The sequence below is a fragment of the Myotis lucifugus genome, unplaced genomic scaffold (genome assembly GCF_000147115.1).
Source record: "Myotis lucifugus unplaced genomic scaffold, Myoluc2.0 scaffold_6, whole genome shotgun sequence".
In the NCBI taxonomy this organism is placed as follows: Eukaryota; Metazoa; Chordata; class Mammalia; order Chiroptera; family Vespertilionidae; genus Myotis; species Myotis lucifugus.
The window spans coordinates 2,928,039-2,944,866 of record NW_005871054.1 but is presented as its reverse complement, the minus strand read 5'-3'; the positions used below and the strand labels follow the sequence as shown (position 1 = coordinate 2,944,866).

At 38.2% G+C, this 16,828-nt stretch overlaps 1 protein-coding gene across 2 annotated transcripts in view; it reads right to left on the bottom strand.

Moving 5' to 3' along the window:
- Positions 1-16,828, bottom strand: part of USP34 (ubiquitin specific peptidase 34) — a 210,883-nt gene that overhangs the window by 68,700 nt on the left and 125,355 nt on the right. For both annotated transcript variants that reach the window (XM_014446966.1, XM_023746521.1), the window contains 2 exons: positions 14,855-14,910; positions 14,639-14,759 (listed from right to left, as the gene is read on the bottom strand). In XM_014446966.1, coding sequence (XP_014302452.1) covers positions 14,639-14,759; positions 14,855-14,910 — 177 coding nt within the window. The remainder of the gene's footprint in view (positions 1-14,638; positions 14,760-14,854; positions 14,911-16,828) is intronic.

Below are 16,828 nucleotides of genomic sequence, written 5' to 3'. Positions count from 1 at the left end.
AAAGCAGGAGAGCCTAAGAGAACTTTGGGACATCACAAAACGAAACGACATCCGCATAATAGGGGTGCCAGAAGGAGAGGAAACTGAGCAAGGAATAGAAAACCTGTTTGAAAAAATAATGACAGAAAAGTTCCCTGATATAGGGAAGAAAAAACTCACACAAATCCAAGAAGCTCACAGAGTCCCAAACAAAATGAACCCCAAAAAACCGACACCAAGGCACATTATAATTAAATTGGCAAACACCAACGACAAAGCAAGAATCTTAAAAGCAGCCAGAGAGAGACAGAAAGTTACCTACAAAGGATCCCCCATCAGACTAGCGACTGATTTCTCAACAGAAACACATCAGGCAAGAAAGGAATAGAATGAAATATACAAAGTCATACAAAAGAAGGGTATGAGTCCAAGAATACTGTACCCAGCAAGGCTATCAATCAAAATTGAGGGTGAAATCAGGAGCTTCACAGACAAAAAAGGACTACGGGAGTTTATTACCACAAAACCAGCAATGCAAGAAATGCTAAAGGGTCTGCTGTAAAAAGAAAAACTAGGAAACGAAGAAGAAACACAGGGGTAAAGAATAAAAATGGCGACAAACAAGTATCTATCAATAATAACTTTAAATGTAAATGGATTAAATGCCCCAATCAAAAGACACAGGGTAACTGAGTGGATAAGAAAACATGACCCATATATCTGCTGTCTACAGGAAACCCACCTCAGAAAAAAAGATGCACACAGACTGATGGTGAAGGGATAGAAAAAGGTTTTTCAGGCGAATGGAAATGAAAAAAAAAGCTGGGGTAGCAATACTTATATCTGACAAATTAGATCTCAAAGAGAAGGACATAAAAAGAGATAAGGAAGGCCACTTCATAATACTAAAGGGAGCAATCCAACAAGAAGAAATAACTCTGGTAAAAATATACACACCCAATATAAGTCTCCACATACATAAGAAAACTTCTGGAGGAGATCAAGGGAGAGACTGACAGCAATACAATCATAGTAGGGGACTTTAATACCCCACTATCACCATTGGACAAATCCTCTAAACAAAAAATCAGGAAAGAAACATCAATCCTAAATGACTCACTAGATCAGATGGGATTAATTGACATCTTCAGAACATTTCACCCCAAAGCCACAGAATATACATTCTTCTCAAGTGCACATGGATCATTTTCAAAGATAGACCATATATTTGGGTCACAGGCAAAGTCTCTTCAAATTCAAGAAGACAGAAATCATATCAAGCATCTTCTCAGATCACAATGGCATAAAACTGGAAATCAACTACAATAAAAACAATCCAAAAAAATCAAACACATGGAGACTAAATAGCATGCTATTAAACAATGACTGGGTTACCAGAGAGATCAAAGAAAAAATAAAAAACATCATGGCAACAAACGACAATGAAAACACAACAATCCAAAACCTATGGGACACAATGAAAGCAGTCTTGAGAGGGAAGTTTATAGCTCTACAAGCCTACTGCAAAAAACAAGAAACAATGATAATAAATTACCTAACCCTACAACTAAAAGAGTTAGAAAGAGAGGAACAAGAAAAGCCCAGTGTAAGCGGAAGGAAGGAAATAATAAAGATCAGAGCAGAGATAAACAACAGAGACCAAAAAAACAATACAAAAGATCAACTAAACCAAGAGCTGGTTCTTTGAAAGGATAAACAAGATTGATGAACCTCTAGCCAGGCTCACCAAGAAACAAAAAGAGAGGACCCAAATAAACAAAATCAGAAATGAAAGAGGAGAAATAACAGCAGACCCCACAGAGATACAAAGGATTGTTTAAAAATACTATGGACAACTCTACTCCAACAAATTAGACAACCTGGAGGAAATGGACATATTCCTAGAAAAATACAACCTTCCAAAACTTAATCAGGAAGAATCTGAAAATCTCAATAGGCCAATAACTTTGTAAGAAACTGAAGCAGTAATCAAAAAGCTTCCAGCAAACAAAAGCCCGGGGCCAGATGGCTTCACGGGGGAGTTTTACCAAACATTCATGGAAGAACTAAAACCTATCCTTCTCAGACTACTCCAAAAAATTCAAGAGGAAGGAACACTTCCAAGCTCATTCTATAAAGCCAGCATCACCTTAATACCAAAACCAGATAAAGACAACACAGTGACAGAGAATTACAGGCCAATATCCCTCATGAACATAGATGCCAAAGTCCTCAACAAAATCCTAGCAAATCGGATCCAGCAGTACATCAAAAAGATCATACACCATGACCAAGTAGGATTTATCCCAGGATGCAAGGATGGTACAATATCCGCAAATCAATAAACGTAATACATCACATAAACAAATCGAGAGATAAAAACCACATAGTCATATCAATTGATGCAGAAAAAGTATTTGACAAAATCCAACACCCATTTTTGATAAAAACTCTCAGCAAGGTGGGAATAGAAGGATCATACCTCAACATAATAAAAGCCATATATGACAAACCCACAGCCAACATCATACTCAATGGGCAAAAACTAAAACCATTTCCCCTAAGAACAGGAACAAGACAGGGATGCCCACTCTCACCACTCCTGTTCGACATAGTACTGGAAGTATTAGCCACTGCGATCAGACAAGAAGAAGAAATAAAAGGCATCCAAATTGGAAATGAAGAAGTAAAACTGTCCTTATTCGCAGATGACATGATATTGTACATAAAAAACCCTAAAGACTCCATCAAAAAACTATTAGACTTAATAAATGAATTCGGCAATGTAGCAGGATACAAAATCAACGCCAAGAAATCTATGGCATTTCTATACACCAATAGTGAACTTACAAAAAGAGAGACTAAAAAAGCAATCCCATTTACCATCACACCAAAAAAATTAAGATACCTAGGAATAACCCTAACTAAAGAGGTAAAAGACCTCTACTCAGAAAACTACAGGACATTGAAAAAAAAGATAGAGGAAGACATAAACAGATGGAAGAACATACCATGTTCATGGATTGGTAGAAGCAACATCATTAAAATTTCCATACTACCCAAAGCAATCTATAAATTCAACGCACTTCCCATTAAAATACCAACAGCATATTTCACAGACCTAGAACGAACTCTCCAAAAATTCATCTGGAATAAAAAAAGACCCTGAATAGCTGCAGCGATCCTGAGAAAGAAGAACAAAGTAGGTGGGATCTCAATACCAGATATCAAACTGTATTACAAAGCCACTGTTCTCAAAACTGCCTGGTACTGGCACAAGAACAGACATATAGACCAATGGAATAGAATAGAGAACCCAGAAATCGACCCGAACCAATATGCTCAATTAATATTTGACAAAGGAGGCAAGAACATACAATGGAGCCAAGACAGTCTCTTCAATAAATGGTGTTGGGAAAATTGGACAGATACATGCAAAAAAATGAAACTAGACCACCAACTTACACCATACACAAAAATAAACTCAAAATGGATAAAGGACTTAAATGTAAGATGGGAAACCATAAAAATACTAGAGGAATCCAAAGGCAACAAAATCTCAGACAGATGCCGAAGCAATTTCTTCACCGATACAGCTCATAGGGCATTGGAAACTAAAGAGAAAATAAACAAATGGGACTACATAAAAATAAAAAGCTTCTGCACAACAAAAGAAACCATCAACAAAACAAGAAAGCCCACTGCATGGGAGAACATATTTGCCAATGTTGTCACCGATAAGGGTTTAATCTCCAACATTTATAGGGAATTCATACAGCTTAACAAAAGGAAGATAAACAATCCAATCAAAAAATGGGCAAAGGACCTAAATAGACACTTTTCAAAAGAGGACATTCAAAAAGCCAAAAGACATATGAAAACATGCTCAAAGTCACTAATCATCTGAGAGATGCAAATCAAAACAACAATGAGGTATCATCTCACACCTGTCAGAATGGCTATCATCAACAAATCAACAAACGACAAGTGCTGGAGAGGATGCGGAGAAAAGGGAACACTCGTGCACTGCTGATGGGAATGCAGACTGGTGCAGTCACTATGGAGGACAGTATGGAGTTTCCTCAAAAAGTTAAAAATGGAACTCCCATTTGACCCAGTGATCCCACTTCTAGGAATATATCCCAAGAAACCAGAAACACCAATCAGAAAGGATATATGCACCCATATGTTCATAGCAGCACAATTTACCATAGCGAAGATCTGGAAACAGTCTAAGTGTCCATCAGCAGATGAATGGATTAGAAAACTATGGTACATCTACACAATGGAATACTATGCTGCTGTAAAAAGGAAGGAATTCTTACCATTTGCAACAGCATGGATGGAACTGGAGAGCATTATGCTAAGTGAAACAAGCCAGTCAATGAAAAAAAATACCACATGATCTCACTCATTTATGGATAATAAGGACCATTATAAACTGAGGAACAAAAATAGATACAGAGGCAGAGCAGCCTCGAACAGACTGTCAAACTACAGCCAGAAGGCTGGGGAGGGTTGGGGGCGGGAGGAGGGGGGGTAAGAGATCAACCAAAGGACTTGTGTGCATGCATATAAGCATAACCAATGGACATAAGACACTGGGGGGCAGGGGAGGCCGGAGGATTGGGGGGGGAGGGGGAGAAGGAGACATATGTAATACTCTTTGTAATACTTTAAGCAATAAATATATATATATATGTATATATACATATATATATATGTGTGTGTGTGTATATGTATATATATATATATATATATTTAAAGCCTGTGATAAGAAAGCATTTTATCAGAAATATTAGATGATAAAAACATGCTAAAATAAACAATACTTTTATTTTCCTTACCCTGAGCAGGTGTCTTTAAGTGAACTAGTAACATATGTATATTAACATACCCATTTGCTAAATAATGTAAAGCCATTTTAGAATACTTCCCAGAAAGAACCTCAAACAGCTACCTAAGAGAATATTAAGAAGTTTTGAAGATTGATCACAGTGTATTTTTGATACATAATTTAGAAGAAATTCGAAGAAATGACATTAAAACAAAACTTCAATTCCCACTGTAAACATTACATGAATAAGGTTTACATTTCCACTATGTAAACAAAGTTTCTCAGAATTTATAAATCCATAAAAATATAAAGACAGGATCATTCTAGCTTAACAGACCACTGCACTACTGCCTCTCAATCAGTTGCCAGATTTACTTTACCCAAACATATTCCTGATGTTATTTGACTGATCAAAACTTCAAAAGCCGCTTTTTAAAATTACAAAAGGTTTTTGTTTTATTGTACATATAAAAACAATTTCCTGTGACCACAATAGATGGCCACCTAGCTTCCCAAAGTTACCTCCTATACTTCCTCAAATTCAAGCCAAACTGAACTAACCACTCAATTTCCTGAAGATACCCAGTAATTTTTTATGAATTCTTTTTTACTCGTGTTATTTTCTATGATTAAATGTTTCCTTTATATGTCTATGTAAGAAAACTTTATCCTGTATTACAAAAGCTATATCTTCTTCAAAGCCTTTCCTAATCTTCTCGATATCTGATCTTAAATATCCCTGATAATATCCCTTTAGTTGCTTATTATTTTAACATGAGTTACAAGTATCATAAGCAGCCTTTATTTGTGAGGATACATACAAATTTTGCATGAGGCAGGCTTCTCCATAATTACCTGCTGAACAAGTGAACCATTAAATTGTCAGTTCTTAAGTATCAGGGTTAAGTCTTAAACATGCATTTATTCAACATATATGTGCTAGATACTATGCAAGGTAGTAGAGATAAAAATGGAGTTTATATTTTTAAAGGGGAACGAGAATAAGGGAGGAAGAAAGGAGGAAAGGAAAGAGAAGAAGTAACAATAGTGATGATAGTGGTGATGGTGGTAACAGAGACCATACCTGGACTGCAAAACCTAAAATTATAAGGCTGTTTGCAGAAAATGTTTACTGACTTCTGAACTAAAGTAACATTCTAAATGAAATTTTAAAAAATTCTTAAATAAAAAAGCAAAATCATTAAAGTAGAAAAGGAACTTTAAATATATTGGAGATACAGATTATTAATTACACCCAAACCAACCGCCTTAAACTGCCACTGGTTGTTATCTAAACTGACATTTCAAATTTAACATATCCAAAACAAAACTCCTGATTTTGATACACCCACTCTCTCCCCATCCTGTGGAATCTGAGTTTTCTTCTTCTTCGTAAATGGCATTATAATTCACTTAGTTTCTAAGACTTAAAACTGAGGAGTCACTTTTGATTAACTTCTCTTCCACCTCACAATCTTATCTAAATTTAAGTTTTGTGAGCGCTACCTTCTAAAATATTCCAAATCCAACCACTTTTCACCAGAAACACTGCAAAACTTTCTAACTGGACCCCTGATCCAAACACACTTGCCTTTCCTAGTTTTCCACCTAGATCTCCACACGTAGAGTATAGTGAAGCTCTTAAACTGTCAATGCAGATCACATCTCTCCTGTACGTGTTTCTATAGGTTTCCCATCTCACCAAAAAGTTATGAAAAACTATAGTTTTGACTACATAAACATTAAAACTTTCTCAACAAACAACTACTAATAAACAATAAAACAACTATTATTTAACGTTGTTCTGGAAGTTCCAGACAAAATTAGACAAGTAAAAGGAAGGAAAGCCACAGATAATAGTGCAGTGAAGACCAGAGGTGGGGCAGGAACCAGGTGGAGGAGGGCAAAAGGTATGGACATCTGTAATACCCTTAACAATAAAAATAAATTTTAAAAACTGGGAAGAGTCCTAATCGGTTTGGCTCAGTGGATAGAGCGTCAGCCTGCAAACCGAAGGGTCCCAGGTTTGATTCAAATCAAGGGCATATACCTTGGTTGCAGGCATATCGCCAGTAAGGGGTGTGCAGGAGGAAGCTGATCGATGTTTCTCTCTCATCAATGTTTCTAACTCTCTATCCCTCTCCCTTCCTCTCTGTAAAAAATCAGTAAAATATTAAAAAAAAAAACTGGGAAGAGATAAAACTTAAAAATCAATTACTTGCAGATGATAAATTAAAAACAAAAGGAAACTCAATGACAATACTGAAGATTAAAGTGAAGACAGCTGAAAAAAGTCTATAAACAAGTGAATTTAAGATGGCATACAACAAATTCATACACAATAAATGCTGTACATAAACAACCAGTTAGGAAACATAATTGTAGAAAAGATTCCATTTATGATGCCAATTATGAAAATAAAATTCCTAGAAATAATCTTAAGAAATGCTTAAAATTCACAATATTCAAATGAAAACCTCAAAGTGAAAAACACAAAAAGATTGGTCTTCTATAACTAAGGAGACAGATCCTGTTCTTGTACAGGTAAATTCAGTACAATGTCAATTTTTCTATATCAACCATAAATTTAATACAACCCAAATTTAAAAAATAACAGAATTTAAATTTTTGAAAGAATGAGACAAATTGATTCTAAAGTTCATGTGAAAAATAAACAGCCAGGAAAATTCTGAGGAGTAATAAGATGGGCCATCTCTACAAGATACTAACTATACAACTATGTAATAAGGATATAAAGTTGATGAATGAATGGATGGGTAACGTGAAATAGGAAGTCCAGAAATAAACACAAATACATACGCCAGTTTAGGATGATTCTAAAAAGGAATTTCTAATCAGTGATTTAAAAAAAAGCTAGCCTTGCTCAAGCCAGTTTGGCTCAGTGGATAGAGTGTCAGCCTGTGAACCAAAGGGTCCTGGGCTCGATTCCGGTCAAGGGCATGTACCTTGGTTGCAGAGTCCTCCCCAGCCTAGGCCCTGGTCAGGGCTTGTGCAGGAGGCAACCAATCGATGTTGTTTCTCTCACATTGATGTTTCTCTCTGTCTTCCTCTCTCTCTTCCACTCTCCCTAAAAAAATCAATGGAAAAATATCCTCGAGTGAGGATTAAGAAAAACAAAACAAAACCTAGCCAGTTATTAGAACTGGGTAGCTATATAAAAAAGAAATAAACTCCCCATTTCATTCCTTTCACCTTAATAAATCACTTATAGTACAAAATTAGAAGTAAAAACTAAAATATTGAAAGTGTAAGAAAACTCTGAGTTTTTAAAGTATAATACAAAATCCAAAAGCTATAAAAGATTAGTAAATCTAATTAAATGAAAGTGAAATCTGCTTAGGAAAACAAGCAAAACAAAAGCACAAAGTCAAAAGACAAACAGGGCATGAGCGGCGTGAGGGCCAAAAGGGGGTTAAGGACACATATGTAATACCTTAACCAATAAAGAAAATAAAAAACAAACAAAAAAGACAAACAGATAAAGTACTTGCAATTCACATACAAAGGAATTTCTTTCATGTAAAAAATTCTACAAATTAGTAAAAAAAACCCACCTATATAATAAAAAAATAATATGCAAATAGACCAAACAGCCGGACAACCAATCAAAGCATAATACGCTAATGATATGCTAAGGCTGCTCAACTGCTCGCTATGACATGCACTGACAACCAGGGAACAGACAGTTGACCAATCGACCAGTCACTATGATATGCACTAACCACAAGGGGGCAGATGCTCCGACCAGTAGGTTAGCTTGCTGCTGGGGTCTGGCTGATCGAGACTGAGCAAAATGGACTGGATGTGCCCTGGAGCCCTCCTGCAGTCCCTCCCCGGCCCAATCGTGCACCGGTGGAGTCCCTCAGCCTGGCCTGCACCCTCTCGCAATCTGGGACCCCTCGGGATGTTGGAGAGCCGGTTTCAGCCCGATCCTGCAGGCCACTCCCCTTGGGAGGGCATCAGATGCAGGGCTCATGGCTGGTGAGCACTGCTGCAGCAGCACGAACTTGTCCTGATCGGGACTGATTGGGCACGAGCCCACGGCAGGCACAGTGGGGCCAGGATGTGCGGGAGCGGCAGGTAGCGTTGGACTGTGGGTTTCAGCCCGATCCCTGCAGGCCACCCAGAGGGACCCCACCTGTGCACGAATTTGTGCACCCGGCCTCTAGTTATATACATATTAGGAAAATGAGAAAAAGATTTTAACAGATCAGAGAAAAGGTAACACAGATAAATGGCTTTCAAATACATGAAAAGAAGCTCAACCTCACTGAGAATTACAAAAATATAAAACTAAATCTTTTCACCTATCACACTGGCATAAGTTAAATATTTGACAATAAACTAGCTTGGTAAAAATGTGGGGAAAGAGGCACTTGCTCACATACATTGCAGGTGGGACCATAAATTGACCCAACCTCTATAGATGGCAATATGGTTATATCAACCAAAATCTTAAAGATACATACACTGTGAACCAGCAATTCTAGAATTTTTTTCTACAGATTTCCTAAATGATGGATGTATAAACATCATTTGTAATAGTTTAAGACAATGTTCATCATTTGGAAGTGAATTAGATATATTACATATATCCAGAAAAAAATACTATGCAATTGTTAAAAAGAATGAATGCAATTGTTAGAAAGACTAAGACAGGTGAAAAAAAGCAAAGTATAAAACAGTGTGTTCAAGGTCTTAACATCTGTAGATTTTATTGAATAGTGATCAAAAGCTTGGTCAAGAGTCTGAGTGACCTCAGTGAGGCAAGGTGCTTAACCTGTCAATGCCTTAGTTTCATCCTCTGTCAAAATGGGGTCTAATAAAAATATCTATCTTTTATAAGGGCTCAAGAACTTTGCCTAAGAAAATTATTTGTATAAATCAATAAACAAAAGGGGGGAAAAAACAACTGCTCTTAAAAAATATGAATAATGAAGAGTAATAAGACCTTTAGAAGTATCTTCTGCACATACGACAGAAGAGTTGGTATTCTCAAAAGAACTTTTAGAAATACGAAGGGACAATACATAAATAAAAAGATACTCATCTTCAACAATAACCAAAGAAATAAAAGAGGCCCTACCCTGTTTGGGTCAATGGATAGAGCGTGAGCCCATGGAATGCAGGATCCTGAGCTTGATTCCAGTCAAGGGAACATACCTTATTTACACGCTCCATCCCAGGCCCTGGTTGGGGTGCATGCGGGAGGTAACTAGTTGATATGTCTCACATTCATGTTTTTCTCTCTCTGCCTCTCGCTCTCCCTTCCACTCTCTCTAAAAATCAAGGAAAAATATCCTCAGGTGAGGATTAACAAAAAATAAATAAAACTAAAGCTACACTGAAACTGGTAAAGATTTAAAAGTCAGGTAACGAATATGGGGATGTTGAGAAACTAGCATTATCACATAGCAGTAATTTCAACCTTTTTCATCTCATGGCACATAATAACTAATTATTAAAATTCTGGGGCATGTCCTAGCCGGGTTGGCTTAGTGGATAGAGCATTAGCCTGCGGACTGAAAGGTCCCAGGTTCGATTCCAGTCAAGGGCACATGCCCAGGTTGTGGGCTTGATCCCGTGGAGCGTGCAGGAAGCAGCCAATCAATGATTCTCATCATTTATGTTTCCATCTCTCTCTTCCTCTCCCTTTCAGAAATCAATAAAAATATATTTCAAAAACAAAAATTCTGTGGCATACCAAAAAATATATATATATTTTTGCTGATCTGACAAGAAATAAGTATAATTTTGATTCATTCACACTGTATGACTATTGTTGTGTTGAAAATTGTCACTTTTTATTTGAAAATTGTCATCTAAGGGAAAAAGAGCTGCCCCTGACTAAATAGGTATTCCATGCTTTAAAAATTATTGTGGGGGAGAACCAAGATAACAGCATAGGTAAACACCTGTTCTTGCTGCCTCTCACAACCACAGCAAAATTACAACTAAAAGACAGAACAACTATCATCCAGAACCGCGGGAAAGCTGAGTGAGTGCACGTACTACAATCAGAGAGGTAAAGAAGAAAGCACACTGAGACTTGTAGGAGGTACCAAGGGACGGAACGGGCTGGCACCCAGGTGCGCTTTTTTAATTGGGAGGGAGATACAAGCTCCCGCTTGCTCTTAACTCCAGTTCCGGGCAAGACTCTGGGGGACCCAGACACATATGAGGAGAAACTGGACTGTCTGGCATCGGGGTAGGAACATGAGGGCGGCTTTCTTTCAGACGGAAGTGCTCGCAGCAGTCATTGTTCCTGCACTGGGACCTCTCCAGTGCAGGGCTGACTGGCAGCCATTGCCGTTTGCTCTGCCCTGGTAATTCCCTGAGACCCCACCCCACCCAATTTACAACCCCACTCAAGATGAGCGCATCGGCTTTTGCATATGAATGGCCTGTACTTTCTCAGCCTAAAACCTGTCAAACAGGCAGCAGCTGGGTCAGGGAGCCCCAAAGCTATCAAAATAAGGCCCAAGGCCAGCAGTAGCAGCCTGCCTTGCTTCAGAGCTGAGCCTTGTCTGGGCACTTCCAAACCCAATACAAAGAGGAGGAACCTGCAGATCTCTCTGTAGCTCCTGCTGGGTGGCCCCAGGCAGTGGCTGACTTTGCACCTCCTTGGAGATCCAAGAGCCAGTGTACCCAGTGGTCAGTGTGAGATCATACCAGATTACAACTCTTCACATCCATAAGTGACACACTCAAGGGGCAGACTCAGTGAGCACCAAAGCCCCACTGAAGCAAGTCCTGCCCCATAAGGGTGTCTCCTGCACAGCAGCTCTTCCATTGTAGACACAGCTGGTCCTCACAGCCAATTGCCCTGGAGATCAATACCTCCCAGTGATACCAACAGCAATCAAGGCTTACCTACAACAAAACTGTGCACAAAGGGGTGCACCAAGAGTGTCCACTTCAGATGATTGGGGAGGCTGAGCCACTGGGCCCTGTAAGACACTCACTACACAAGGCCACGCTATCAACTCAAGGAGACTTAGCAGCTACCCAATACATAGAAACAAACACAGGAAAGCAGCCAAAATGCGAAGACAAAGAAACAGGTCACAAATAAAAGAAATGGAAGAACGCAAAATACTGGATATAGAGTTCAAAACCACAGCTTTAAGGTTCCTCAAGTATCTTCTAGAAACCTCCGAGGAACTTAGTGAGACCTTCAAGGATCTTAGTTAGAATGCCAAAAAAATGGAAAAGGACAAGTCAGAAATTAAGCATACACTGACTGAAATAAAAAATAATATACAGAGATTCTACAGTAGACTAGAGGATTCCAAGAATCAAGTCAAAGATTCGAAATACAAGGAAGCAAAAAACACCCAACCGGAAAAAGAGTCCAAAAGTACGAATATAGTGTAAGGAGCCTCTGGGACAACTTCAAGCATACCAACATCCGAATTATGGGGGTGCCAGAAGAAGAGAGAGAGCAAGATATTGAAAACCTATTTGAATAAATAATGACAGAAAACTTCCCCTACCTGGTGAAAGAAATAGACTTACAATTCCAGGAAGCACAGAGAACCCCAAACAAAAGGAATCCAAAGAGGAACCACACCAAGACACATCATAATTAAAATGCCAAGGGCAAAGGACAAAGAGAGAATCTTAAAAGCAGCAAGAGAAAAACAGTTAGTTACCTACAAAGGAGTACACATATGACTGTCAGCGGATTTCTCAACAGAAACTATGCAAGCCAGAAGGGAGTGGGAAGAAATATTCAAAGTGATGAATAGCAAGAACCTACAACCAAGATTACTATCATTTAGAATTGAAGGTCAGAGAAAGAGCTTCACAGACAAGAAAAAGCTAAAGGAGTTCATCACCACCAAACCAGTATTATATGAAATGCTGAAGGGTATTCTTTAAGAAGAGGAAGGAGAAGAAAAAGGTAAAGATAAAAAATTATGAACAACAAAGTGACAATACATATCTATCTATCAACAAGTGAATCTAAAAATCAAATAAATAAAAAATCTGATGAATAGAATAAACTGGTGAATGTAATAGAATCAGGGGCATGGAAAGGGAGCGGACTGACAATTCTTGTGGGGAAGGGAGTGTGGAGAGTGCGGCAAGAGACTGGACAAAGATCTTACACCTATGGATGAGGACAGTGGGGTGGCGAGGCCTGGGGTGGGGTGGGAACCAGGTGGAGGGGAACTATGGGGGGGGGGGGGGAGGAACATCTGTAATAATCTGAACAATAAAGATTTTTAAAAAATTTTTAATAGAAAAAAATTATTGTGGTTCACTAGTGTGCTTCTGTTGCACACCAGTTGAAAACACCTATCATGTAGTATAGCTGGGAATATAAAAATGATATAGTCTTTTGTAAAGTGATGTATTCTGATTAAAATTAATTAAATTTACTTTAAGAATTTATGACTGGCCCGGCCAGTGTGGCTCAGTGGTTGAGCGTCGACCTATGAACCAGGAGGTCACGGTTCGATTCCTGGTCAGGGCACATGCCTGGGTTGTGGGCTCGATCCCCAGTAGGGGGCGTGCAGGAGGCAGCCGATCCATGATTCTCTCTCACTCTCTCTCCCCCTTCTTCTCTCTCTAAAATCAATAAACACTTAAAAAAAAAAGAATTTATGACTGGTTTGGTTCAATGGCTGAGCACATATTCGTGTTGCGGGCTCAATCCCCAATGTGGGGCATGCAGGAGGTGGCTGATCAATGATTCTCTCTCATCATTGACGTTTCTATCTCTCTCCATCTCCCGTCTTCTCTGAAATAAAAATATGTATTTTTTGAAAACATGAAATTATTTCCCTCTTATGTATTTAATTTTTGAAAGAGTATTTTTTAACGTATTCGTTTTTTAAATGAAGAAAGCAGATCACAGAATGGTGTTTCTATAACATAAATTATATACTTTTGTATTTACTATATCCACAGAAAACCCTGGAATGCCATCATCAAAGCATCATGGGAAAATGAACTATATAAAGGAATCTTCTCTTTCTACTATCTAAAATTTTTTTCTTTACTTATGATTTTTGCTTTATAATGATGTTATCAGAAAAATTATTATTTCTATTTTAGAATAACAGTTATATATTGGTTTATATATAAGACTTCAACCAGAAAGATTATGAATCGATCAAATTATTCCCACTGGGTATAGTGGAAAAATAATGGAAGGACCCAGAAGAAACAGCACAGGAAGGAGCTTTAAGGAATAGGAGAAGTAACACAGATTTAAGATAGGTAAGAATGTCACCCTAAGTTCATCTCAAGAATTCTTAGTCTATGCTCATGGGAACAATTTTCCAGCCTGTGTTTTCTGACACAATCAATAACGAACTCTCCAGATCATAAATAACTCACTCACTGCAAGAAATGACAAAAGTGGCAATGGAAGAGTGAATAACTCAATCTAAAGAGTAATTAGACATTTGTTGGTTTAGTCATTAAGTGTATCAAATAGATTTTATGTCAAATGGGCCTTTCAAATATAAAACCAGTAAGACAGGTACTCTATAATGACTGGTTATTAACTCCATTGTGTAAGTTACTAGTCAAAATACTCAATCCCACAAAACTATACCATTAAAGGTTTTCTCTATATATAGTCATAGAAATTAAAAATTATTTCTGCATTCTAAAAATGAGCCTAAGGTTTCTATTTCCAGGGTTCATTTTATTCACAGTTCACTTTTCCTCCCAGCAATAAAGTTCTAGTAAACTTTACGTTTGCATGTTTAAGGAAATTTTTCGTTGCAACAAAAAAAGTTTCAAACACATTTCACACAGATATTTAGATGTCTTAATACCTACCTGTCCTTCCCTTGAAAACTTAAAGGGTGGTTTGTGTTTAATAACACTTGTTGCAAGCCTGAGGAGTCCTGTAAGCCCATCATCTTCTATGTTACCATCTTGATGATCAAGGATCTCCCTGCTACAGAGAATACAAGCAAAACAAGATAGTTCACATGATTATGTCCTTTTATCTTTCCTCAACAATATAATTGTCAATTTTACATCAAATTTTACCTTCGAATACAGTCAGCCAAATGCCGTGCCAAAGCATCTAAGTCGAGGAGTGTTGTCTTAATACAAAGAGAAAATATAAAATTCAAATGTAAATTTTTATTTAGTAATTCAGAGATTATTAAAACAACATAAAAAATGTTTTCCTTGAAAGTAATAAGAATTTGGTTCTCCTAAATACATTAATATACCTATTAATTAACTTATTTACTTATATATGATGTCAAATTAATAATATTATAGTTGTAAACACATCATTGACAGTCCTTCAAAAAAGATACAATGGGGAGCACTATCTCAATTCGTTGAGGTTCTGCTTCCCGGCATATGTCGACAGTTTGGCTCAAATAAACTCACAAAAAATTCTTTACAGGTTTCAATGGTTTTTTATGTTAACACAGGAGATCATTCTATCATTCTCCTTATTTTGTATTAAAATACTATAAAGAGGCTTTTGAAAAAATTTTTAATGCAGTCTTGATAACTTTAGATTTAATTCTTTGCACAGAAAGATGACTGCTTTGGATACATTAACTGGTAAACAATTTTTATTATGAGATGAACCATCAATAAAAATTTTTTTCATAAAAAAAAAAAAAAAAAGATACAATGGGCCCTGGCTGTTATGGCTCAGTTGGTTGGAGCGTTGCCCCATACACCAAAAGGTAGCGGGTTCAATTCCTGAGCAGGGCACATAGCCAGGTTTGTGGGTTCAATCCTTAGGCAAGGTGCATGAGGGAGGCAACATATCAATGTTTCTCCCTCTCTCTCTCTCTAAAAAAAATACATATATATGTTTATGTATATACATATATATCAACAAAAATTAAAAAACAAAAGATACTATGGAATGTCGCTAACAAATTATGATCGTCACAGTTATTTATTGAGGAGATACTAAGGTTTCATGTTGTTTTTTATTCTTTAACAATTTTATTAAGATATAATCACATACTGTACAATTCAGCCATTAAGGTTTTTTAACACCACCTTTAAACTAGGCTTTAAAAATAAACTTACATACAGTTAAATAATATCAAAAAGCTTTAATTACCAATATAACTGAGCAACAAATTTTAAGATTATATAAACTAGAATTTAATGTTTTAAAAATATGTTATGATTTCAGAAAAAGTGTAAGAGAGACAGACACAGAAACATCGATACTGATCAATCAGCTGCCTCCTGCACCCTCCTCTGCTGGGGATAGAGCCTGCAACCCAGGCACATAACATGCCCAAGAATTGAACCAGGGACCCTCTTGGTACATTGGTTGATGCTCAAACACTAAGCCACACAGGCTGGGCTAGAACTTAATTTAAGAGGATTCTTAAAGACAATCTCTATGAAGGAAAATGTTTGGCAAGCAAGAAATATTAGATTCCTACTTTTAATAGGCAACACCAGATTTAAAAAAAAACCCAATGTTTATGTGACATCAATATTCTATATAATAAAGCAGTAATATGCAAATTGCCCATCACGCCCTCGCACAAAATGACCGCCCCCATGTGGGCACAAGATGGCCACAAGATAGCTGGCAGGGGAGGGCAGTTAGGGGCGACCAGGCCGGCAGGGGATGGCAGTTGGGGGCAACCAGGCCAGCAGGGGAGGGCAGTTGGGGGGGACCGGGATGGCAGGGGAGGGCAGTTAGGGGGGACTGGGCCGGCAGGGAAGGGCAGTTGGGGGTAACCAGGCCGGCAGGGAAGGGCAGTTAGGGGGGACCGGGTTGGCAGGGGAGGGAAGTTGAGGGCAACCAGGCCTACAGCAGAGGGAGGGCAGTTAGGGGGGACCGGGTTGGCAGGGGAGGGCAGTTGAGGGCGACCGGGCCTGCAGGGGAGGGCAGTTGGGGGCGATTGAGCCGGCAGGGGAGTGGTTAGGCGTCGATCAGGCTGGCAGGGGAGTGGTTAGGGAGTGATCAGGCTGGCAGGCAGAAGTGGTTAGGGGCAATCAGGCAGGCAGACAGGCAGGCAGGCG